This window comes from Sylvia atricapilla, chromosome Z (assembly GCF_009819655.1).
Source record: "Sylvia atricapilla isolate bSylAtr1 chromosome Z, bSylAtr1.pri, whole genome shotgun sequence".
In the NCBI taxonomy this organism is placed as follows: Eukaryota; Metazoa; Chordata; class Aves; order Passeriformes; family Sylviidae; genus Sylvia; species Sylvia atricapilla.
The window spans coordinates 41,762,285-41,789,280 of NC_089174.1; the positions used below are offsets into that span (position 1 = coordinate 41,762,285).

At 36.7% G+C, this 26,996-nt stretch overlaps 1 protein-coding gene across 1 annotated transcript in view; it reads right to left on the minus strand.

The window, feature by feature from the left end:
- The window catches only part of ADAMTS19 (ADAM metallopeptidase with thrombospondin type 1 motif 19), a 128,330-nt gene extending 101,972 nt beyond the window's left edge, over positions 1–26,358 (minus strand). The window contains exons 1-2 of the mRNA XM_066339562.1: positions 25,582–26,358; positions 2,719–2,884 (exon numbers count right to left, since the gene is read on the minus strand). Of these exons, the coding sequence (XP_066195659.1) occupies positions 2,719–2,884; positions 25,582–26,358 (943 nt within the window). The remainder of the gene's footprint in view (positions 1–2,718; positions 2,885–25,581) is intronic.
- Between the last annotated feature and the right edge of the window lie 638 nt (positions 26,359–26,996).

Sequence of the window (26,996 nt, forward strand, 5' to 3'; positions counted from 1 at the left end):
GGATCAAAACCAGCAACAGAAATACCTGTCTCTATTCTGACACACAAGCACCACAGAAGTGAGATATGGTTGTAAGATAGGACCATATTGCTGAGAAGTTGTTGTGTTACCAAGTTGTAGTTGCTTTATGTCACAAAGTTACACCTCCACCAAAGGCAGGTAAGAGCATCTCAATGCCCCACATACTCATCTGCTTTATTTTTCTTTAATTGATCCACTTAGCTATTATTTCACTTAATAAGAATTGTGAAATACTTATGTAAAGGCTTATCTTTGATGCTTCTATTCACCTTTATGGCTGTACCATGCTTGTAAGCATGTGTGTAAAATGTGTCTGTAACATGAATATTTTGGTGCTATTAATTAAATTCACATCACACTAACAAATTGCTCTTAGCACAGACAGAGCTTTTAAGCATATAACTTACTGCAGTCCCTCTTAGTAAAATAACCTGTAGCAGTGGAGAGAGGGACTGGTTCTCCTAGACCAAGAGCATTGGTTATAAAGTGTAGGTTCTCCTAGACCAAGAGCATTGGTCATAAAGTGCAGCTATTTCTACTCCCTGGCAATAATGTTGTGTCAGAAGATGCTACTCAGTTATGCACAGATTGAACTATTCTGAAATTTTAAAGCTGGTAGATATAATGAAACTTCCTTCAAGCAGCTATTTGATCTGTGTTGACAGATTATTTATAACAAATCAGAGCTGTGAGTGTAAGATTATTACAAAAGAATAAACTGACTTTCCCGTTTTAGAGCGTAAAAGAAAGTGAAAGGATATTTGATAATAACATCACAAAAGAATAATGTCTTTACAGACAAGTTTTCATCTTTACTCATTTTCATACCCATCACAGTTTGCCACTTTCTCAGATACTCCTCCCCACTTTTTGTAGTGCATACACCATGCATACTTTTCATTTTTGCTTTCTCATTCCCATACACATGCAGGCATGCATACTCTAACTCACTTTTCTCTAATAGAGAGGAATAAATAGCTTTACTCAATGTGAGCAACTTTTCATAATACAGAAAATTTAAGTTTCAGATAAGCAAGTGTCCATGTAGTACAATGCCTAGAAGAGTAAGAAAGAGCCAGCTGGAGGAAGTTAAGTGTCATTTGTTTCATCCCACTGCAAAAAGAGCCTTGCTTTGTTAATTTATCTTTGATTTCAAACTCTGGATGGATGCCTAACTATAAAAACAATACTTAAAAAACAAAAAACAAAACAAAAACAAACAAACAAACAAACAAAAAACCAAACAAAAAACCAAAACAACACCACCACTACAACAACAACAACAACAACAACAAACCACCAAAAATAAACAACCCCGCTACAAAACCTGTCATATCCATTCTGTAACTATATAAAGGGGACAGAGCAGTAAAATTTTTCAGGAAGGATCAGAATGCCATGGAGAAGTTTAGGCTGGCAATGATGTCCAGGGGGCAGCTAGTCCAAGCTCCTGCTCAAGTCAGGCCAAATGTCAGAGCTCTCTTGGAGCCATTTCTAGACATGCTTTATAAATACCTGATGATATGGACTCAACAGCCTCTCTAGGTAACCTCTTCCAGTGCTAAGCATTCTTGTAGAGATTTTATTTTCCTTATGGAAATTGAAATTTTCTTGAACACAGGTTCCAACTGTTGTCTGTCACAGCATACTACCTCTAAGGAATGTCTGGCTTCATCTTTTCTCTGCAGACCCTTAGGCACCAGACAGCCACAGCTGCATCTTTCCTTTATCTTTTTTTACCTGCTTGAAATAACTTAGCTCCTTCTGTTGTAAGATTTGATCCCAAATGTCATATAATCCAGCCTCCTCCAGTGCATTTCAGTACACTTCTGCGATTTTCTTTGCATTTTGGCAGAATATAACCCACACATGAAAAGCAAGCCTAAAACTGTGCACTCATTCTGGTTTATCTCTTAGGAGACAAATAATTTCTCACAACCACATTAGAAACATCCTCAACTCATGTTGAGGTCAAAGGATTAAGTTGTCCTCCATCCTTTGAAGAATGACAGCTGATGATGAAGCAAAAAACCAAAACACCATCTTTCACAAAAGCTACTTCTCCCTACTCCACTGAAAACAATGAAGTCATCACTATGTCTCACACTTCTGTTGAAACCCTTCTACTACAACAACTATCAAGTTGAACTACCTGCCATCGAGGAAGATGCATTAGGAAGATGCATTAGGAAGGTGTGTTTCATACACATCTTCTAAGTCTCATTCACAGAACAGGAACATTTATAAAAATAATTCAATTCAGACAAATTTGGAAGTTCAAGACTAAAAAAAAAAACAGAAGAACTCTTTAACTTTGTTTTAAGACAGAAAATTAAATACAAGCATCACACATAATGTGTGATGAAGCAGCCCTGATGAGAACTCTGATGAAGCAGCTCTGATGAGAAAGACAAGAAATGGATTTTAATTATTTAGTTGAAATTTTAAAAAATACCCTAAAGATTTCTACTTTCAAATACAAATGCATATTAAGAAGCAGCACCTATTTCTGATGGACAATTCCCTCTCCCAAAAAGTGAGACTGTAGCCTTAGCATGCCACCTCAGATTCCACCCTAGGGTACTGCTACAAGAATAATCAGTTAAGCATCTGTCAAGGTCCTTTTGTAACCACTACCTACTTTTCTTAAAAATATATTTGCTACATAACAACTTTTCAGTGTGATTTTTTTGTTACCTGTAACAACACCACAGTACGGATTCTGAGAAGGTGGCTTTTCAGAAATTTTCTCCTCTATGGATCTTTTTCGTCTGTACACCCTGTGTGCATGTCCTGTCACAGTCAACGTGCGATTGAGTGGCTCAATAAATATGAAGTCCTCATTAATCTGTATAAACCCCATCTGCAGAGGAAAACAAAGGGAACACATAAGGTAAGAATTTATTAAGTTAAGCACAGTCCTGCAGGAGAAAAAAAAACCCAAAACACTCAGTTTAAGAAAACACTTTGTTCTTACAAACAAACCTTACAAGCAAAGTGAGTACCTTTGTATTTTACAACACAAAATACAAAAATACTTTGTATTTAAAAGTTTTCTACTTAAATGAACTAGAATAAATTTCATTTATTTCAGCTAAATCTGGGTGGGTGGGTGGCTACATGACAGTAGCATACGCACAGTAAGAGATACGGAATGTTAAAAGTTTACTTTGGAAGACCCAGGGGGTCATTTATATATGTACAGCATGTACAGAAAAGTTTATACACAGGTTTTACTATTTATTATTGTCACATTTTTAGATAACTATATTTAATTAAATAACAGAAACAACGTAAGGCATATGAATACATCTTGAGCAAATGTGAGGATGGAAAAGAAATCTTGTGGCACTCTTTTTACTCTTTTTCCAAACTAACAGAACCCAAAAACTATTTTTAAAAGGCAGAAATCCCTCCTTGGTTTCCAGCAGTTACACCAGAAAAATATTTGAATACGGCCATTTAGTTAGTTAACTCTTCCCTGTCCCAGCATATTTATACACACAAACACACATGAAATGTTAACACACCAGATGCACATCTAACATTACAAGAGCATAGCCAAAGCTAAAAAAACCCAAAAAACTATAAAACATACCCATATAAATACCACACAAATAAAACTCAGCACAAACTGTTAAGCTGCCAATACACACAAGTTCCTATCAAGAGTAAAGCTGGAGACAGCAAGGTTTTGTCGGGGCTTTTTCCTCCCACATCAGCAAGACTGACAGGTAATTTCCTCATCCTCTAAACTTAAATAATCTATTATACTGTTTTGCTACAGAAATAAAACAATGTGATATAGCTGGCTAAGAGAAACAGAGATCTCTTCTGTTTGTTTCCATGTAGCATCAGTGGAGAGAAAATTTTTTGTTTGTTTCTTCTGGCATCATGTAGATGCCATTATCACATTATCACTATCCTGCCTGACATATGAATAAACCATCCAAAAATATTCTGACCCAAGGAAGAAAACAAAATCAAAATTTTTGAGTGGTACAAAACACAATTTCATCCAAACAATTCTTTAAAAAAATCCAATAATCTTTCTTCACAATCACATGAAATAAATGTGGATACACACATTTAATTTTTCAATCAGTTACAATGGCTAAGGAATGCTGAACTGATGTCAAAAGGTCATAATTAACACTGCACACAAATAAAATAGTATCTGGGGGTTTGGCTGTTCCTTTTTGCACTTTTTAGGTTCAGTTCAGCAGGAGCTTTAAATGTCACATAGTGGAAGATTAGCTAGCATTGCTAAGTACTTTCTGTACACCTACAAGATAACACTTCTTGAAAAGTGTATCTTTAAAAATGCTACTTTTATATAGCAATAAACTTCTGTCTTTTATAAACTGCAAATTATGTGATACGAATTTTTATGGTGAAGCATAGTTCTCAAATACTAGTAAAACATATAAATTACTCTTCATTTCATTTTTATGTCCAATGCTGCACTTCACACAGGCATAGATTATTTCACTTTTTAAAATAATTATTTAGCATAGGAAAGATGTTGATAAACTGAATATAGAATAGTAATAGCAGCCCATTAGGTGGTGCAGCAGGTATCCCCTATCCACCCACAAAAAGCAAGGCCTTAGTCCATACTGGACAGACTCAATCACGCAACATTTGTCCCATTTCTTCCATCTCCACTCTCTCTGTTGCAAAATGAAACCAGAGCTTTAAGATGATGCTCCTTAGATTGCCATCATTCATTAAACATTTCTAAAAATTTGTGCTAGGACATTTAATGTTTTCTTTCAGCCCCTTGCATAAAATAAAGTTTAATTCATTGATAGAGAAATACACAATTTATTGCCTTTTTCCTGAGTCAGAAGTTAAAGAACTGAACAGTGATGTAAAGTTATATATATGCAAATGGGTAATTCTCAGATAAATCTGGATAACCAAATAATCTCTGATACCATTTTGACTGATTTTGGAGGGGGGGTGGAAACCACCACATTATTTCTCCACAGGTAGAAAGTGGTAGGTGAAACTGTAGCTTTGTCAGCCACGCCCTTATATTTTCATAATCATTACAAATGGAGTTTAAAAAAATCTTTTAACAAAGTAAACACAGAAAGCAGAGAAGTCAAAGCATGCATCAAAGCATTTCAGCTTCAACATTTCAACACATTTTCAGATATTGAATGCTAGGACCAATTACAGCTTTTAGACAGTACAAACAGCAAAACTTCTATGTTATGAAAATGCACAGCAAATAGAGATTAAAAAGATAGAAAAGCAAAATCCTAATATCCATCCACCGCTAATATCCAGCTCACATCTGTGAGTTCTGATTGACACATCTTCCACCAGTTTCATGTGAAAAAATACTACTGCTCAGAGCTGCAATTGAAAAGCCTACCGGGATGCTCGACATAGCTCATGTAAAGGTAACACAGCATGCCATTGTTTCCCCTGCTTTATCAAAAAAAAAAATAAATTAACAAACCTAAATGTCGCAAACATATCTTAGTAGGTTTCAAGCCCAGCCCAATCTCATTTGGCAAAAAAATACTCAAATTTTGTAGCTGTTGATGAACTCAGTTATTGTTCTGTATATTATTTACTTTATGCAGTAAAGAAATGCAGGAGAAGAGAATACAGGTGACCTTGCCCCGATAAGTAACAGTTCTGTTAATTGCCCAATACAGTCTTGCCCCTGATGAGTCACAGCTATAGCCAATAAAGATAACTATGATAAAAGTGAATGAGCTGGTGAGAGGGGAATCCTGAAAAGAGAGGATTACTGCTGCAAGGTCAGTCTGGGTCTGCAGTTAGAGGCCTTTGTTGGAACCTGTAGTCACAGTCTAGCCAGGTAAAAGCCTGCAGTCGGAGTCTGCAAACTAATTCATCCAGTCGTAGTTCAGCAGGAAATAACCAGCAGCCAGAGGCTGCAGGGGAAACCTACAGTAGGAGCTTGCTGCAGCCAGAGTCAGTAAATAGTTGGAATCTGGATGGCTCAGCTGTAAAGAGGAATAAACCAAGACCTTTTTCATGCTGTGATAAAAAAGTAGTCTGTGTCTTGTCTTATTTCTACCCTCTAACAGGAGGGCAGCTGCAACAAAAAGAAACTCCATGTATAGGGCAAACTTCATCTGATGGGCAGATAAAACTTAACTTGTAAAAAATTAAGTTTTTTGCCAAATTTGGATAGTGGGAAACCAAGACAAATGAAAACAGCTTTCCCCGGCACTCTGAGTGGCACAAGGCAGGTAGGGAGCAGCAGGTGTAGTCAGCATGTTACAGTTTCTCCCTGTTGCAGCCAACTCTCCACTGTCTTGTGAAGCAAATGCACACAGCAAGCAAGGATAGGCCGTACAGGGTTCTGTTTATTCCAGGTCCCAACATACTGCCCAGGGCAACTATTAATGGGAAAAATGTGTACCTATCAGATGCAGAAAATGTGCATGTTACTTAGTACAGGTGTTGCATCCATTAGCACCAAAATAGTAATGTCACATTTGCAGTATAAAAATGAAAGGTTCTCCGCACTGTACCATGTAAAAAACCAAATTGTCTTTACAAATTCAATATTTACTTGTTTTGAAACATAATCTGGTAATAGGCTTTGTGCTATTTGTTAAAGGTCCCAAAACTGAGCATCAATTCCTGAGTAAACAGGAAAAATCTTTAATTTGTTTATCAGTACCTCTGAAGGTTTTTCTCCACAACTTTCACAACTGAGATTTAATTTAGTATCTTGATTCTAACAATTCTATCAGAACCTGACCTGAACTAAAATACAACAAAATGTCTCCAGCTCATAAATGATCAAGTAAGCTCAAATACCTTTTCAAACTGTGTAAACAACAGCGTAAGAACTTTATAAGCTGTTGTTACACAAAGGCACTACCACTTTTTATCTGTAAGAACCTTCATTCCTGAAGACTGAAGAAACGTAAGTGCTAGCAACTTCTGTCTTCAATTAACTGTGTTTCACAGCCATGCACATCATATACACACTCCTCCTGGAGGTTTTCTCTACCTGTCTTCTCACTCCATTCTCCTGCGTGGATTTAGGAGACATCATAGAGGGGAGAGTCAGTATTATTACTGTTGACTGGCTTTAAGCTGCTGACATAGTGATCAATCCAATCCTTTCTGGGATCTTTTTTAATCGTATGGCTGTGCCTTTCTGAAGTACACATACATGCACAATGCTATACCGTATAGCCCCGAGAGAGAGAAAAACGTTAAGACTTATGCAGAGATCACTAGGTTCAAAGTATGCACTGAAATACTAGCTCTCAAATTTTAAGTCTGTGGAAACAATTTTTGCATGGCTTTTAAATCTTTCCATACTCCTATATTCCCAGTGTGGTTTAAAACACACACTGCTCTGAATTCTCTATCATTCTCTATAGGATGCTGCTCTCATGTTTAAGACAAATGCTACTTTTTTCAAAACAACCTGATGTTGCACAAAGATGCAGGAAAATATTTGTGTTGTTACTCTGCAGCACTCACTATGCTATTTACAATTAAACAGGTATTCACAACACTAAGCCATAGGCTGGACTTGATGATCTCTAAAGTCTTTTCCAACTTAATTGATTCTATGATAGACAAAAAATGTAACTGCAAACAAAACACAAAAAAATTATCAATTCTAAATGCTCAAATTTTTTCAAGTGTCTTTTTCAGTAAAAGCCCAAATGTCCTTCCTAAATTCAGGGTGGCATTTTAAAGTCAGATATTTAGTCACTGTATCAGCAATGAAACTCATGAACCAGACAGGAGTCCCTCCAAGTGCCAGAGCTCTCTGTGCAATGCAGCAAGCTGGTCATCAGGTTCAAGTGACCATTTCTTCTACATGCCAAATACTCTCTGTTCATTCTTGTTACAAATGCCAGCCGGCTGTAGACTCTTGGAACTCACACTGTCACAAAGCCTCCTGGTTCAGCCTGTACCACTGTTTTCAGAAATGTCAGTGCAGTCTCAATTACTGCACACTTGACTTCTGACCATCAGAAGAATTTAGGAGAACTGAAAAACCATCCATAAAATGCTGAAATCATGTGTTTCATCCCCTTTCTCTTCCCTTCCCCAGCAATCTCTTGCCCACCTTCTGGTTGACTAATCTATGGCTTAAAAGGTCAAAAACACCTGAATTTAAGAAACACCTCTGACGAAGGAGGGCACACCTCAACACATGAAAAGACTGAAAGACTGTGAATTCTATGAAAAAAATAAAAATCCAGCAGAAAAGACCAGTTGCTACCACTTATCTGGAGTTCTACAATACTGATTGTAGCACCCAGTATTAACACAGCCCAAGCACATCACTCAGAATAAAGGGCAGTGTCTTGAAGGAAGCACCAGCTCAAAGAACAATTGGCTGATTCCTCCAGCAACTTACCTAGCACAATGGAATCAGCTTTCTCTCAAAGTCATAAAAGTCATTTAATCTTCTTATTCTAGCCAGAAAATCAAACATATTAAAATATATTTATACATCATTCACAAGTTAGTTATAGGTTTGCTTATAAATTTCACTTGACTATTGAAACAAACTCATCTAAACTCAACACGCTAAGTCAAACCAAATTTTCACTTCACGTCATATGCAGCATGCATCACTTCATTATTTTCATTATACAACCTTAATTGTCACAGCTTAGGTCCTGTAGTATTGGAAAAATAATGAATATGACACAATGGAGAATATACAATGGAAAGTACTTCTGTATTTTAATGTCTTAGATCCACACATCAAGTCCAGTCCCCAAGGCATTTCAGATTTTGCAAAACGGAGACTTTTCTACACTTACTCCTATAACACAAATCCTTTGTCAGACTACACTTGTTTTCACATTTCCTTGATGCTACTGTTAAATAAAATAGTTTCAACAGAACTGTCGCTCTATTATTTTACTATCCTTATTTGAAATGTTTCATATTTTTATCTTCTAACATTTGGAAATCCTTCCAATATTACAACTTTATTGATTCATGGCTTTTATTTTAGATCTATCTGACCCAAGGTCAACATCGCTTTCCTTCCAGGCCAGTTTTTGAAGGTCCCTTGATACTCACTGTGAAGTTTTTATGAAAGGTAATCATACTGTGTTGCAGTTTCTACTGTGTAGATAAGCCTTTGACTGTTGCTTCATGGAAGAGGCTTTACTATAACCTTGAGATTAGCTCAGCTGGTTAGACACAGGTGCTAATAGCATCAAGGTTTGTGGGTTCAATCCCTGCACGGGCCACTCATTTAAAAGTTGGACTTGATCCTTGTGCGTTCTTTCCAACTCGGAATATTCTGATTATGTAATTATCTTCGTAACCACAAATTAATTCCTCTCTCTGAACATCAGCAAACAGAACTACAAGCCACATTTCAGCTACCATTTCACTGCAAATTTGTGAAATGAGAATAAAATTTCTTTATCTTCACAGTCACTGTTAGCTAATTCACTAGTCTATAAAGCAGATCTATAAATGTATAAAATTAGCAAGTCACAAGTAGAAGCAACTTACCTTTGGTCTGACTACAGCCTTTGGCCTGTTTAATTCTCCTGTGCCTCCCAGCTCTGAATGTGCCACTAAACGAGAGTCAGGCCCCCAGGGGTTGTTACTGACCTTACCTCCGGCTCGTATAAAGCATCTAGATTTTTTATGACTACATCTCACAGGGACCAACCCTTCCAGCAGTACAGTGGTTTACTTCCTTTGAAACTATTTCATCATCTAAAACACTCCCTGCTCTCCACATTAATATGAACAATAGTCATACTGAAAACCAAGCAAAATTCATTGGAACTCTTTTTCTCACTCTGCCCATTAAATTTGTGAGAGTTGGACTTCAGAGCAATCATAGGAAGTTACACCAAAGGTACATCTTCCACTGAAAGCCAGACAGCTTCACATGGAGAATGAAGTCTAAGAATTGGAAAAGCACAGAACAACAGACAAAAATATAATAGGATGACTACAAATAACACAATTCCTACACTTTGCTATTTCCAATTTATTACTTATGGTTATGGTTATACCTGAAATTCAGTTTTTATAAAAATATCTTTCTGCATCTCAATTTTCTAGCTCTACCTAGTTTTATCTGTTAGTATTTGGAGCTGCTTACTTTTCCTAAGGCATAAGGCAAGTAACATGATATGGTTGCAAAAATTGTTTCACGTAAGTAATGTGCCCACAAATTCATGACATCATGTATATTTTCACAAGTTTTCCTTAAAAAAGACACAAATTTTAAGAAGTTTACTGTCACTTTTTTCACAGATTTATTGCCTCAATAGCACATTGTAAATGGTACATAGCACATGCACACTGTACACTCTTATTTTGGCAGCAGTTATCCTGAAATATAGTTTAGCTGCAGTTTGTTTCAATCAAATTAGTTGTGTAAAAACACTGGAATGACCTCAATGTTTTAAAAAACAGAATTAATCTCAAACTCTTTAGAATCTTGTAATGAGAAGGCACAGAATAGTTTAAGCATACACAAAAGTTTTCAAAATCACTAAGGCCTCATAACTCAAATTTCTCATGACAAAATTAACATAAATAGACACTGATGTTGAGCAAAACTCTATAGCTCTTATAATGACTCATTCTCTAACAACTATAGAAACCTTATAAACAATTACTATCCTACACAAAGTGTCCCATGAACTGTATTTATATGTGCTGTTCTTTCTCTCGGTAGATACAAGACTAATCTCTTCCAGTTTGAGGTAACTGAAGTATCTTTAATAACATTTCATTAAAAACTACTTTCACAAGGAAATTCTATTTTCAAATGTTTAAAACAGAAAAGTAACAAATAAGAAAACAAACTCCTAAAGATAAATGTATCATTTATGTTGTATAGCCTCTTTTTCTAAAAAAAAGGATGACAACCAAACCAACAGCACCTACCTGCAGGTAGCTTTCTCACAGGGTGTCACAGGAAGGTAATACTGTTATGCATGATATGCACATACATAATATGTAAAAGTAACCTCCAGAGAATTTAAAATTTTGGGGCTTGAAGAGGTATGACCAGTCAAACAATGTCATCTGTGAGCAAGATAAAAGCACAGAGAAGAGCAAAAGCCAACAAGTATCCCAATATCTTAATTAATGCCAGAGAATGGCAGAAACATGGGTCTCATGGAGATACTAATAATTTTTTCCCTGTTACCATGTTGCACAGTTAAAATTACCATGTAAATATTTTTTTACTAAGTTACAGATATCAAGATTCTAGATACACAGCTATAGAATAGCTTTACATCTACCATTATATCAAGTGTTAAGGTTCTACAGCCTTTCAAAGAGGAAGGAAAGAAAAGGGGAGAGAGACTACAGAATGTAGACATGGTCTGGAAATTTGAGTTTGCAGTATGTGAATTTCCATTTTCCTTCACCTAAATAGTTTCATGTTCACTCAAGAAAAGTATTCCACAATTATATCTTTAAAATTATAAATCCAAAATTATTCATACATGAAAATTTATACTTATCATCTACAAACTAGTAAGTGCAGACTTAGCATAGGCATGTTCTTATTTCTTTTCTTTATGCATCATTCTGGAAGTTTATGAGGTACAGAAAATCTACTACTCTCAGCATAGATAACTTAATTTATAAAATTTTGAAATCAAATTAGCATTTCTGATCCAAGTGCTACAAGGTATCATTAAAATGAAACTCAATATATATGACAGTCAATTTAAAACCTGTTTTCAAGACACAAAATGCATAGGATTAATGACACACTGAAAATACCCTTGATTTTTAAACTTAAATTGAAAAACTGTCATTCATTCGCTACAGGCAACTATGCAAGGATTGACTAACACTATTAAGAAAAGAGACAGCTATTGGCAAGTCAGACTTCATCAGCAGTGCAGCTTTTTAATATTCAGAATATCCATAACTGCACACAAGGCACACTCTGTAATCCTTAAGACTATAAACACAATACTTTTGTCCTTAGATGCCCAAAATGATGCAGATTTTATGGCAACCATGACTTTATCAGGAAAGATAACAATATGTAATGTGCCAATCCACCATGTTGTAAGTTAATGGTCTCTTTCTAACCATTTGTCCCTTCACTCAGTAGCTTCTACTCTACTAGTAGAAGGTTGAATTGTTCTGTAGAACTAACTAGATCTTGGAATCATTCCACTCTTTCATGGAGTTTTGGCTTCTTTTACCAGAGAAACTGAGGTTCCAAGGAAGTGCTGGAAAGCCTTACAGGCTGACTAGTTAAGTAACGTAAGAAGAATTACTAAAATCATGGAATGATTTGGGTTGGGAAGGACCTTAAACATCATCTCACTCCAACTCCCCTGTCATGGGCAGTGACACCTTGCACTAGACCAGGTTGCTCAAAGCCCATCCAAGCTGGCCTTGAATACTGCCAGGTATGGGACATCTACAGCCTCTCTGGGCAATCTGCTTCAGCACCTCACCACATTCTGAGCAAAGAATTTAGTCCTAATTTAAAATCTAAACTCTTATTCAATTTTTAAGGCGTTTTCCTTATCCTATCACTCCAAGACCTTGCAAGAAGTCCCTCTCCAGCCCCTTTTTTGGCCTACAATCAGACCGGAAGAGACTTTCTCAATTATAGAATGACAAAAGGGACAACAAATGAGGCTGTTTTTCTGGCCATAATGATGACTCTCAATCAGCTCTGGGCAATATATGCTTAATAAAGTGAGGCAGAGTATTCCATCACAGCTGTTTTAACACTAAGATTTAGATCTGATTTCATATTGATTTAGATCAATGGTAGTGTTTTGATAGTAAATATAAAGTTATTTTACATAATTAGGATTCTGAATTTATGCTATGCCACAAAATCCACTACCTTTATATTGCAAAATTAATATACTTAAAAATTAATGCATGGAGCTAGAGCTACTAAAGAGAAGGCAATGTCTCTGCAAAAATAAAATATTTACTATTACTAAAACATTAACTATTAACTATTCCTCTTTACTTGCATCATAAAATCACTATTACTGTCTCAGAAATAATTAAAATTCTATTAAAAGAACAAAGAAAATTTCTATTCACAGCTCTAAATTATCATCTATAGACAGAAACTTTTTTTTACAAAAGGAAGTTCTTTCAGTGGTCTCCCAGCATCTTGTTTTTCAGGTTTCGTATTTTGTCCTTAGGAGAGCAACAGAATTAGTTTTTCATTTTTCTCAGTTCTCATTTTCATGTAGGCATATGTTCCAAGAAGCTGGAAGTAATAAAAGGACCATGTATTCAGTTTGGTTCTTAAAAACACAATGATCAGAGCTGACTGTGGTTCAAGCACAGTTTCCACATGAATAAAAAAAACTAACCACCATTACAAAAGGAAGCATTAACCAACTACCAAGGCGGCTAAACCTAAGGAAAAAAATCTAAAAAATATCAAATGCTTGCGTACTATGGAAGATCTGCGTTTACCCCCTGTACAATCCTGTATTAAATATACTTTTATGTGGTTGCATGACTTCAACTCCATTGTTGGTGTATGCACAAACTGACAAATGAACAAAAATACTTCCTGTCTGTTGACTGAAATGTTCTGAAAAGCTTTATTTTATTTTGCTTCAAGAAGTATGCTGAGGCAATATGTTCAACCAACCACAGATTACTATAATGTAGGCCAATAAAATAAAGTACAATCTAAATGAATAGCAAAACACAATTCTATTTGAACAAGCCTGACACACCCCTTTACTTGCAGATGACATAAAAATCCATTTTTAATGCAGCCACCTAACATGTAAATTGTGTCTGCCATATTGTCCTAAGTAATGCATGATGTTAACAATCGTTTGGTTTTGTTCCTCAAGTACATGCTACATAAAATGGAACACAACCACTGACTTACTGTTAAAAAAAATAAAACTCACAAACTCAGCCTTAACTCCTTTCCAGAATAAATACAAGAGCTTCTATAAAGTGAGCCAGAATTTAAAAAACCTTATTCCATAAAACTTATGTTAAAAATTCTTTACAATGAGGTGGTTTAGTGATATTTCAGAACACTTTTTTCAAAACAGTGTTTGAGTAGTTATTAATACTGTCCAAGAAAGACTGTTTGCACAGCTAAACATGACTAGTTATAGAAAAAGCAACACCTATGGAAACATATCACCTAAGGAAAAAATCCTTGCAATTAAAGATTCAGTGCTCATAAAGATGTTCCTTTAGAACATTTTGGTGTAACATGAGTAACTTCAGCAATTCTTGTGGCAAGACTAAAAACCACTCTCTTGGAGTATGAATCAAAGTTCTGTACCTTTAGCTAATGAAACAGCATTAAAGCAATTTCTTTAGAGCATGCCTGGATTTTATCCCATCAGAATCTGAAATGGTATTTTATGGAGGAAAAATATAATAATACACAAAGGATGAGCATTAAGCATTCTACATCTAGTCCCATGCAGGAGGTTAAACAGGATATATCAACAACTGTAATCTGCATTAAATAAAACACCTAGACTAGGACCAGGAAGACTAATACAAGGAATCTGAGTTTAAATAGATTCACCCATGCAAAACACTTAAATAGTGCGTACCAATGAGTTAGCATTATTCAAACCCATGTGCTTTCATGGTAGCCACAGGAGGATATGGCACAGTTCCAAAACCCACCCATGACTGTCCATAGAGAAATTTAATCTCTGCTAATCCTTACTGAAATATCCATCCATAACTCCATTATCTTGGGTTTTTTCTGACAGAGAGGCTGAACTGCTCCTATTATTCCTATTATTAAACATTACTTAATTCAAGGCAAGTCTCTATGAAATTCAGTTTCGTTCAAATCTACAATTTGCCAAAATTACTAACTGTGGAAAACAGTAATTCAAGAAGGGAAAATAAAATATATTTATAGGTATAGAACTACAATTCAACAAACAAAGTCAGTCCTTCTATAAAATAAAGTTATGCTTAGGTTTTTTTATCTCTATTTAGAATTACATTAATCCAAACCAGACAGCTTTAAGAGAAATAAAGAAGACTCCCACTACATTGTTTTAAAAAGTTGAAAATATGTAAAATATATAAAAGTAATATTCTTGTATGACTCCTAACTCCTTTTTTTTTTTTCTTCAACTATGCAGGTTTTTGCTTTAAATTTCTAAACCTAGATGCTACTTTCCATTTTTGAGGGAAAAAAATATCAATTTGCCTTTCCTTGCACAAAGAATCTAAAGCTCTGCTACTAAAAGAAGGTACAATATCTAATTATTTTTCAAGAACTATTATTTAAACTAATAGAAGAAATATAAATCTGCATGAAGTGGTTTTTGTTTCTTTTAAGTTAGAGAGCTTGATTTTATATGCATAAGAATACAAAAGGTGATCAAAATGGAGTTTTGATATTAGCATCTTGAACCAAGTACTATCAGTCTGACTGATCACTTTTAAACCAAGTTGGTTATATGAAACAAGCAAAAGATTTATTACTCAACATGAAACACAAAGGAAAGGAATTCTTTCCTTCCATTATTTCCAATCATTTAGTATGGGAAGCAAAAAAAACCCCAAATGAAACCTAAAGAGACATCCAAGAAATGTGCTGTTATTATTATGTTTCCTTAGATGGGTTACTACAGAAGAAACAGGTAATCAGACAGAAAAAGCAAAACATGCTAGGACTATTAGCCAGAAACTGGAAAAGGAAGATTTTTACATGCCTAATTGCATCCATTTTACTTCATAAACTCTCTTCTACTTTAAACTCACTCACTACCCTCATGTGTTTCTAAATAAATATTTGAGGTGCGATCCATTGATGTCACAAAGAGACAAAAGAGACTGGCAATGTCTAATTTAGACAAAAAATCACCTAAGCAACTTCCTGTCTCCTAACTTGTAACAAGATTGTCAATTCTCAGAGGGTTTCAAAAGTTGTGCAAATTGGAAGAGTTTCACACACAGCTTGCAACAGAAACACGTAAAGACTGCTTCATGCTTAAGAGTATTTTTCAAAAGAAAATTAACTAAGACCATTATTAAACATTAAGAGAATACAAGCTCCTTGTGATATCCTTTTTATCTCTGGTCTTTCACTTCCAGAAGAAAACTGAAGTACTTCATACATGCCTTGAAGCAGAGAAGCAGAGTTACTTATGAGTTTTTAGGGTTATAATCCAACTGCCAGGCTAACCAGACAAAACCAAAAGCATACAAAAAAACAAATAACAACAAAAAACTGAACAAACAAACAACAAAATAAAAGAAGAAAAAAGGAAAAAAAGAGCACTTCAAATTGTAAGCATATCTGAAGCGCAGTTTAACATTTTATATAAAGATGGCATTACTATAATGGCTGTAGGCATCGCTTGGGCACTTCTCCCACCCAGCATCCCCTGAAGCCCAGAGGGATGTAACAGGACATTTACTTTGTACTGAAGCATAAAAAGATGTCCCCAGATGAAATAACATTATATGCAGAAATATCTGTACATTCCTTAACTTGCTGCTATCTAAATAAGCTTGCCCTGACTTGACCCAGTTAAACTTGTGACACCTAATGAGAAGTTAAGGTAGCACAGCTGAGATCATAAAACAAGCTTATGCAATTGTTGGAAGAAAATCACACAGAAACTAAATCACTTCACAAGTCAGTTTTGGGCACATTTCTACATTTTTGAATGCAAAACTCATTCAGAAAATAATTCTGACTGAAGTACTGGTAGACCCAAGAAAAACATTCAACCACACAGGCTTCCAAAAAAAATTTTACTTCTATTCACTTACGTGCAGATGTATGTATTATTAGCAACTAATGTTACAAGACTGATTTCTCATTCTAAATCAACTGTCCTAAAATTAACACTAAAAATATTCTTCATTCTTTCATTTCCAAATAATACCTATTGCTTATTTATGATGATATATGAGAAGCAATAAAAATAAACAAGAAGATCAGATTGTCCAGGCAATGACACGGTAACAACAAAAGGTTAACCAAGCTGTTAATGCACTGCAGTTGCACATCAGATCTCAAAACTAATATAGGTGTTCTAGGGTATTGGTTTCTAAAATTTTGGCGAGCTACTGTCTGGACCGGCAATATAATACAGACACTCCTAAACATGCTTAGTGTATTTCATGCTAATTCCACTACACTGTTGATTCTGCAAGAAGAAACCAACCAGTCCTCCTGCTATATCCCTGAAGTCACCTGAGAGATCTGAGTAAACTAAGGAAAGACACACACCACAGAAAAGCTTCTGCAAACATTTCATTCTGACACAAATCCAAATCGCTTTGTCTCACTCCTTTCTATTGAGGTAGTTCTCATCACATAACAAAGAGGTATGTCCACCACTACTTCTACACAACCACTGGCTTTCACAGACTCCTCCTTGAATATTCTCACTTTCCATCAATCCCACAGCTCCCACACCTAATGCTTTCTCTTGTTTTTTCCCCTGTTTCCCAGCTCCCCCATTTGTATCTTATTCGGCATGGAGATCATAGATGTTACTTGTTTCTCCTGTCATAATCCATCATTAACAACCAAAATAATCTCCACTCCTGCAAGAAAACATTTTTAAAACAAAGACAAAGAATAGTCCTTTTAACATACTATTACAAGGATTGCAACATGGAGAACATTTGGTTCTTTTAAAAATCCTGGTTCATTTGCTAGCAAAGAAATAATTGGCAGATACATGAGATATATAAGCCAGGGATACATGTTCTGAAGAAAATATTGGTTTCACTAACATTAGCAGTTGTAGCTGGAAGACACTCAGTGCTCTACCTTTTCTTTTTAAAGCAGTTAACATCAAATTAGGAGGCCAAAATGTCACTAATTTGCTGATTTAATTAATGAAATTACCCAGATTTTCCAATTTGCCATCTCACTTCTCTATCTTGAAAAATAACCTTGATAATTTTATATGTTAATTACAATAGGTAGAGATCTCAGGTGACGCACAGCAATCTCAATTTTATTTTAAAATAAAGCTACTCTGGATATAGTGTATTTCTCATTTATAATTATCACTCAGAAATATATTGCAAAAGAAGTATTTGTACTGAAACAAAGCAGGAAGAAAACAGGCTATTAGAAGCAGGACTGGAATCACAAATCACACCTGTCTCAGAATAGAGCACCTGCATGATTGCAGAACAGTTCTTAGAACAAAGGAATCATTGCAATATGGTCTAAGGCACGGTGGGCCAAAATCTCGTATACCATGCAATAGTGTTTAATATTAAAGGAAACAGGGATTGTTACAGTTCAAAGGCAGTCTTGGCCTAAGTCAAACCTGATTTTCTAAATCTTTAAGTTTTACATTAAAAATACTATTCCCATGTTTAGAAGACTTATCCTTTTTATGAATTAGGAAGAGTTCTCAGATACACAAAACAAAAATCTAACCAAAATGTTTCATTCAGAAAGAAGAAGAACAGCAATAGACTGCAGCATCAGAACCCAGGAGCAAAAACAGAAACGAAGGTTTATTCCTTTATCTTTAAGTAGATCTTTGTTGGTTTATGGCGCTAATGACAGTAATGAAACTTTTAAAGTGATGCCATCTCTAGTGTTCCTTTCAAAAGAAAAGGAAGGAAGGAGAGAAAGAGAAAAAGAGAAAGAAAGAGAGAAAGAGAGAAAGAGAGAGAGAGAAAGGGAGAAAGAGAGAGAAAGAAAGACCCCCATCCCGCAACCTAGATTAAATAGTTCTGTTTGTAATTAACTCCCTGTTCGGCAAGTGTGTTAATAGCGTTAAGTGTTTTGCTTGTATGTATATGCTAGTTATTTCAGCTGGCCACAGTCACTTCCTCCATTTTAGTTTTCTTCTCTACTGTGTGCTGAGCTCTGCTTCATTAATTTTCAAGGTGATGTTTTAATACGGAGATTTTGATATAACAGAGAGATTACAAACATACAAACACAGGAGCTAAACTTAAGCTGGAGGCAAAAATGTGGCAGATGTGCCTCTGCCTAAACATGCTACAGTAGCCTCATGTAAACAACTTGTTTTGTCCTGTTAGAAAGTAGACTTGCTGCAGGGCTGGCTGCACTCCTCTTTCCCACCTTCCACTGTTATGTAAATCCAGGAGGAACAACCCAGATGAGTTTCAACACAGACACTGAAAGCCTTCGTTCATCCAGGAGCACTACCACATCTCATTGGTTTTCCAACCTTATGCGGAGGCAGAAAGCACTAGTATTTTGCCCAATGCTTTATCTTCCCAAGGATGCTTGATTTCTTTTCTGAGGAAAAAGACTCAAAACACTCAAATAACAGAGCAAAGCTGCTTTCAGTTCTAACATTTCCAGTCATGCCGTACCTCACTCACTAATTTATACTGATCACGAATTTTATATTGCCCATTTAAATGAGTTTAAAACACAAATAAGGCACACTTTAAAGTCAACAAAGCAAATCTTGTTGAACCCGTGAATTCTCAGTATGGGATATTCATAGAATACCCTCATTCACACATTTATTTCTGCCCCTCTCAGTAAAGTGTCCTTTCTCTAACAAACTCGTTATTAAACAGTAGGCAGACTGTTTCTATTTGTTCTCCCTTCATTTAAGGATCCCAGGAAGCTGGGTGAATAGGAGAGAGTGTGTACTTAATTTTATCCTGGCTGCCTGTAAATATAATCCTATTCAATTTTATAATCCTGCCTCTGCAATGTCAAACTTTAGCATGTATGTATCATATGGACCACAAAGATTGCTAACATTCTCTTTTCTTTACACTTCCATGAAAAATTGTTGGTGATACCTGTTTTCTAATGCTTGCCATCAGCATAAAAGAAGCTATAATTGTCTCAAATTTCTTTTGGAAAGCCTCTGCTGTGGAAGTTACTCAATATGGATGTGTAACTGCAAGGGTCACTGAGGTGGGGAAGAAGGGGCACTACATTAGGTTGACAAAAGGCTGGGTATTTAACCCATTTCAGCTTGCATGTTGGTACTGTATGATTCAGGATGTGTAATGAGGTAGTTACATTCAAGCCTGATCGAAGCAAGAAGTCTATTTAAGTCTAAGAGCATTACAGCAGCAGCTCACATCTTGTAATAGCACAGCTTCCTAGGGTGATGTATGAAGCCCAAATGCATGAGTTGTTCCGACCGCCTGCTCCCAGAGGGAAGACAAAAGCAAGAATAGTCACAAAAGCAAGATTTTAGCTTGCACGTCCACTGCACAGCAAACAGACTCACTACTCACAACACAGGCAAACAGCCTATTCATCTTCAATCCATCAGATCCTATGCCAGGAAAGGAGTTCCAGCAGGTGAAGTATTGCACTGCTGCTGAAAGCTGTGCAACCAACAGGTAGAAGTTCAGTACAGCTCTCCAGAACTGTTTGAGCTGTCTGAAAATTCAAGTATACTTGCCTTATCAGGCACTATTCTCACTGCAGGAATCACAAGGAAGTGTAACTAAAAACTGTATTCACTGGGATTTCTCCCATATAAAAATGTTGAAACACTGTGATAAAAATCCCTGTATAGGAAGAAAGATGTCAAAACACAGATTCAGCTTTTCTTAGGCTGAATCCTATCCCCAAAAGTGATTTTCTGAAGAATTATAGGAAAATATAAACTTCTTAATGGATTTTCTTGCTGTTATTCATTCCAGTTTCATTCTGCTTGTTCTGAGACCATCTACAAAGTTAGACTGTCTTCAATGGAGAGGTACAAAATGTTTTCCAGAAGTTCTACTGTCCTGAATGTAAGGTATATGTGAAATTAGAATATTCTAAGAAATTTAAAGTATTTTTAATCCATTGTGCTAGTGCCGTTCAATTACTAGCAGTTAATAACATTAATCTTCACAAACTTTGTGTCAGAAGTAAAAAAAAGACATGTATTCCCTGTAGAGCTGGTTCAGGTTTTTTTCAAATCTTACAGAAGCACTATACAACCTAACCAGCCAGTAAAGGCATATATATTTTTCACATCCTTATTTACTTGTTTTTACTGTAAAAGTAGGACATTACAATCAGAAATATTAATTGAAATGTTGTTCTCCAATAATACTTGGCACATTTCTGCATGGCACAGAACAACTGTCATCCATTCTTTTGCTGATATTGGTAGCACTGCTTTGGATAGTGCTACTTAGGTGAAGTACTTGTCCATAAACTATTGATCAGACATTTAAATACCTGCTTGTTACTGGCAATAAGGCCTAAAAAAGCACCACACACTTCTGGAGAGAGACCTCTTGCCTGGACTGGAGATATGCTAAAATTTATTCCAACTCCAGCCACCGTGAAAATGCACATTACTTTTAACTGCAAATAGTATTTTACACAGATTCTTTAGGACTATAAATATGCTACCACCTGATTCACTTCCTTAAGATTCAGTGAAAATCAGAGAAATTTCAAAACTTCTCTCCAGCAAATTAACCCAAATGTCAATGTTGTCTTCTAAGGTAGAGCTCCAGAGATGTTAGGACTACTGAGATGAACAGCACAGCAGCAAGAAACTGCATTGTTCTGTTCATTCTCTCTTTCTACATTTGCCCCTGTTTGCACTTCCTGAAAGTCTAAACATACCCCATTGCTTTAGAAATAAAAAGCCATTTAGATCCTTTCTCAGCCTAAACAGAAATAGCTGTTCTCTATTTATTGCAGACTACTTCAGTCAACAAGAAACCTTGAGGAAATCCCTGCCTCTCTGTATACAGCAATAGGAATATGTACCTAAGGAATTCATTACTGAGAAAAAATTTTAGTAATACGTCTCTTTCTGAAGTTAAATGAGTAGGGAATAAAGCATATATTTGCCATGTTTACAGCACTCTGGGGGAAAAGCAGTGAGACTACTTCAACCTTCATTCTAGCAGTAGATAAAGAACCAGCAGTCTGATTTCTTAATTCTGACTCCACAGTAAGTTTCTCCTATAGCATGCTATAAAAAATTACCATATATATATATATATATATATATATTTACTAGCCACAAATAAAACTGTTTAATAACCTTTGACACATTTTTTTTTTCTTATTTCAAATATTATGTCAGAACACTAGCAAACAGAAGAAACAACCATTTAAATAATTCATAGTCCAGCTCTGCAATTCATTGCTTTCAGAAGAACAGTCTCACTGGCATCAGCAGGACTGTTTACATCTTGGTATGCGGCCATGAACAAGAAATAGGGAGTCAGCACACAGATGGGAGAATCCTTGGAAATCTCTCCTTATTCATCTTCCCAGAGCACCAGTGCAGAATCCCAAAACATACTCAGAGTAAATCTCACTGAGCTTCAAAGAGACGTAAGCATCCATAAGTGTTTTACAAAGAGTTGGAGAGGACTGTCACCACTGATCATGTAAGCTCTGAGATAGCACCAAGGTCAGTATGATGAAGTTTCTAGACAGTCCATGCATATCTCCAATCTTCAGATTCACTATAAAATAACCACTAAGTTATGTTTCATTTGTCAAGATTAAGTGGCTGAATGAAGACACTTCTGAATGCTTGCAGTCAGAATTTGGTTTATAATTATCTGTGAATACAGCTTTCATTTCTCACTTGTATTTTGGCATGACTTCCACGATATGTTATGAGCCCCATTATTATTACCCTTCCATACTGGTTCTTGATGAGCAGGTTTAGAAAAAACACACTACTGAAGTCTGAAAAACTGTGAAATAATATGGGGAAGCTTTAACGTTGTTCTGTATGTTAGATGCTTTCTTCAAATGCCACCAGTGAAATATTTCAAAAGCATCTAAATTTCAGCTTCAGAGGGATAAGGTCCCTAATATCTGCAGCAATATTCTTCTTTCTGTGTACAGAAGTTGATTACTACACAGACCTTTTTTTCCCCTCTTTCCTAAATATCACCAGCATGTCAGGTCTCTGTGCCTTGGGAAACTGGAACCGATACCAGCACCCTATGTTGATAGTACAACTTCACCTAAGGCCCCTCTTCAATTTACTGAAGACGCAATACCTTTTGAGAAAACTAGCCCTACAGCAACAGCCGTACATCTGTATTGCCACGTATGATGTTTCCCTGCATACAATGGCCAAACTCACTACACTCCTTTCTCCTTTCTCCTGCATGGCATAATCACTTTTTTTGTCAGACTACATCTAATTTCCTTGGTCAGTATAAAAAGACTTACTAAAGTAAGTCTTACTGAAGAGCAGAATGGTGTAATCTAAGCTGCATATTAGCTCACATTTGACTTTCCAAAGTATATGCAGCTTACTAAACCTAACCCAAGGTGTTTGAAATGGGAGTCTAAGACCTTCATATTTTTTCTGAAATGTCTAAAAATTTAAAATGAAAAAATAAATTCTGATTCCAGTAACTACAATAAAATATTTGTGGGGACAACTTTCAATGTTATTTTATATATTAAAAAAAAGAAAATGTACGAAAAAGTGTAAAAAAGGAAAATACTGCTTGGCTCTACTTGCAGGATCAGGCCTAGATGAAACAGGGTGGAATACCTGTTAGGATGGTTTTTTTCAATACTCTTGGAAACTCAGCAACTTACATATGTAATAGAGCCCAAGCAACGACTGAATAAAGAATGACAAACAGCTTAGAATTTGTTATGACAACTTTGACATAATACCACTGTGCAATTTTTTTTAACTATGCCTGACACAGCAGCACTCCCAGGAAGAACAGCTGCTTAACCATTTCACCACAAACAAGACAGTGCAGTTGAGGATCATGACAACACCAGTCAACAACAGTTGCCAATTTTATTTGAGATACACAGAATAGTTTATGTTTTCAGCTGCAGTTTTCTGGATGGGGAACATGATCGGGGCACACACATGCTTAAATGGCCAAAGGCTTTGGAGAAAGCTGGTACTCCTAGAAAGTCTAACAGAATCAAAAAGTCCATTTCAATTTATATAATAAATCAGAGGTGTTACAGACATGCAATGATGTGCATGGCTTTTGAGTAGGCATAATAAAAAAGTGATAGTTATTTCCACCAATTTCTTTACAAATATTTTCTAACTTAATTTTACCAAAACACAATGTAGAAGGACGTAAAACCCTCAAAATAAATAGGAGCAGAAGTCAAATGCTTTTCATGAACACCAAACTCTTTTATCCGATTGTTTTCAAACCACCATCAATTGACTCTCAATATTTTCCCCCACAATTAATTCCACTGCCATGCTTCGGAAAATCTGACAAAATATCAATAATTAGATGCCAGCCACTTAGAGTTGTGTGAAACTTGGCAGTTTCACTTTGCAGGAGTGCAGGCAAATATTTTATTTGGTGTCAATCCACCATTTTCGGTTTGTGTTGATTTTTGAATAAGTTCAAACAGGCAATGAATAAGCAGTCAAAATTTCCACATTTTACCTGGTTTCCCTTCATGATCATCTGAATAAAAAGGCATATCTTCATGAATCAACAATGGAACAAGTTAGATGATCAAATCCAGAAAGAAATACAAGAAAATATCTATCATGTGGTTATGGTGATTTAAACCCAAACCCCAGGATCATGGAGGATATTAACCCTTTCTAGCACCATAACTCTTTGTATTCTAAATCCTGTAAAGTGCTGCAAGAATGTGCATTTATGATGCTATATAAAGGCCCCAAATGAGAATAACAGTAGCAATTATTGGGTTTTTTTTAGATCCTGGCAGCATTCTATACCATCACAGGTAAACTTTTTTCGTTTCTACACTTTCCATCCACCTGCAAGTACCTTAGGATTCCAGCTCTTTGGATCATCACTGCTGTTGTCAGTATGCCGAATTCTGCTCTTTATCTGGCAAAAATCATGATTGATGCAACAGAAATAATAGCAGAGGAGCTTGTTTTAAATAAGAGAAGTATGCCACAGAAGTAGTAACAATTGAAAAGGTCTGGTATTAAGATTTCTGCTGAGAACATACTCATTGCCTTCTTCTATGGAGGAGTTAAAAGGAAAGAAGTCCCAGATTCAAGAAACTACAGGTACCACATCTGGGAAGCTGTGAGGTAGAGAAAAAAGGCCAAAGAGATGAAAGCAAAAGAATAATGAAAAGGAGAAAGGAGACACTGATAAAATACTGATAGAAATAGAAAAGACAGAACAGTTTGAAAACTGAGATGCAGAAGGAAGATAATACAAATGAGGGAAATAACTTTAGAATACAGGATGAAAATTAAGAACAAATGGATTACAGATGGACTGCAGGAGAGATGATGAAACAAAGAAAAGAAAGGAGAGGGAGAATGGAGGTATCTAATTACAGAACTCATTGAGGGCAAGATAAAATTACAGATGGAGATGAGAAAAGTTTAAGGATAGACGGTTTAAGAAGATGAAAATCCACAACCAGAAAGGTATGTATCTGAAAATGGGATAAATAATATCACTATTATACAGGCTAAATGCAGAATTAGGATTTGAGAAATGTTATGAGAAGAGTATGAATAGGAAAATTGTTGAAAAACAAGGTTAGATACAGACTTAGGACCCAAGATGCTATGAAAGAAAGAAGACCTTAGGAAAGGAATGGGAATAAAAAACAAAATAGATGAAGCAGAGACTTGGTTGGAGACCTGGCTGCTAGCCCATATGCATGCAAGGTCATCTTACCAGTCCACCACAGGTACTGAAGGAGGCGAAGGATCCCGGGTAGCGGAGGACAGCACCACTGTAGTAACAAGCTCTCTCAGGTTGTGACTGTGCAGCACTGGGTGGGCTCTTGCCGTCACCCCCAAGCCGCTCTTCCACAGCAAAGCCAGGAGCTAGGAAGCGGCTGTCCCTCTTGAGCAGCAGGTAGAGTTCCCGAGCAAAAGCTGGGATCCTCAGCAGCATTTCATCTCCATCCTCTGCTGGAGGTGGTGGGGGTGGGGCTGGTGGTGTCGGCAACTGAGAGGCAGCACCAGACCCCTGGGGTAGGGGGGACCAGTGGTAAAACTCCTGAGATTCATACTCATCCTCAGTGTCCTCTTCCTCTGCTGCCTCCCCTACAGCCTGCACCTGCCCGTCCACCGAGGAGGAAACTGAACGCACCTCTCGGGAATTGCCAGCCACCGGGCCAGGTGTGACCGGGGCACTCAAAGGGCTGCTTCGGTTCCCGCTACTGGGGTCGACGTTGCAACCCCCACCACCACCACTGCCACCTGTCGGCTCCTGCTGGCCCGGGCTCCACAGTGCAGGGAAAACGATCTCCCACTCCTCAGTCTCTTCTGAAGCGTGGAGACCTGCAGGAAATTCGGCAGATGCTTTAAATGAGTGGAGCACCGAGTAGCATCCAATGCCTGCTAAACAGCTACCCTTTGCCCACCACAAGATGGTCCGTCTGACTCCTACACCAACAAGCCTAACAAGCCACATAAACACACAGTGGGGTTTCATTTGTCCCTTCATCTTGTCCTTGTGCACAGCGGGGGCGCCAGATGCTAGATGGGTCTGTACCTGTTGATGCACCTGGAACACACCAAGGTCCTGCAAGAACACAAACAGAAAGCCGGGCCCCAAGCTGGGCAGAAGTTGTGTTTGTACCAGCAGCTGGGGATGTTCTTCCTTTGACCATCACCTCCATGCAAGGAAAGTTGCATGAACCCTTCATCATTTAGACAAAGCAACAACTTTTTCATATAAGGAAAAAAAGTTGCTAGGGAAAACCTGAACAAATTTGAAAATTACAACCTTCTCAGCATGCTATGCAAGACCTATTATGCCTCCCAAAGTTCAGCCACACATACACACACCATGGCTGCACATGCAAGTGGCAGATGCATGCACATGCTGTATCACGATCATTCTTATAACGAAACTGAATTAGAATCACTAACTACGGTTGTCTGCATATCCCATACACTCTACATTACAATACAACCAAAGTCGATCATGCTAGCATTATGTTTACAAAGACCTGAGTATACACAACCTCCCCTAGCCTGAGACAGGAAACAGTTTTATTTACACATTCATCTCATTCTAGGACCAGCATAGCCAAGAGAGATGACAGGACTGCTTGTAGAAATCAGGTCTCGTACAGAAGA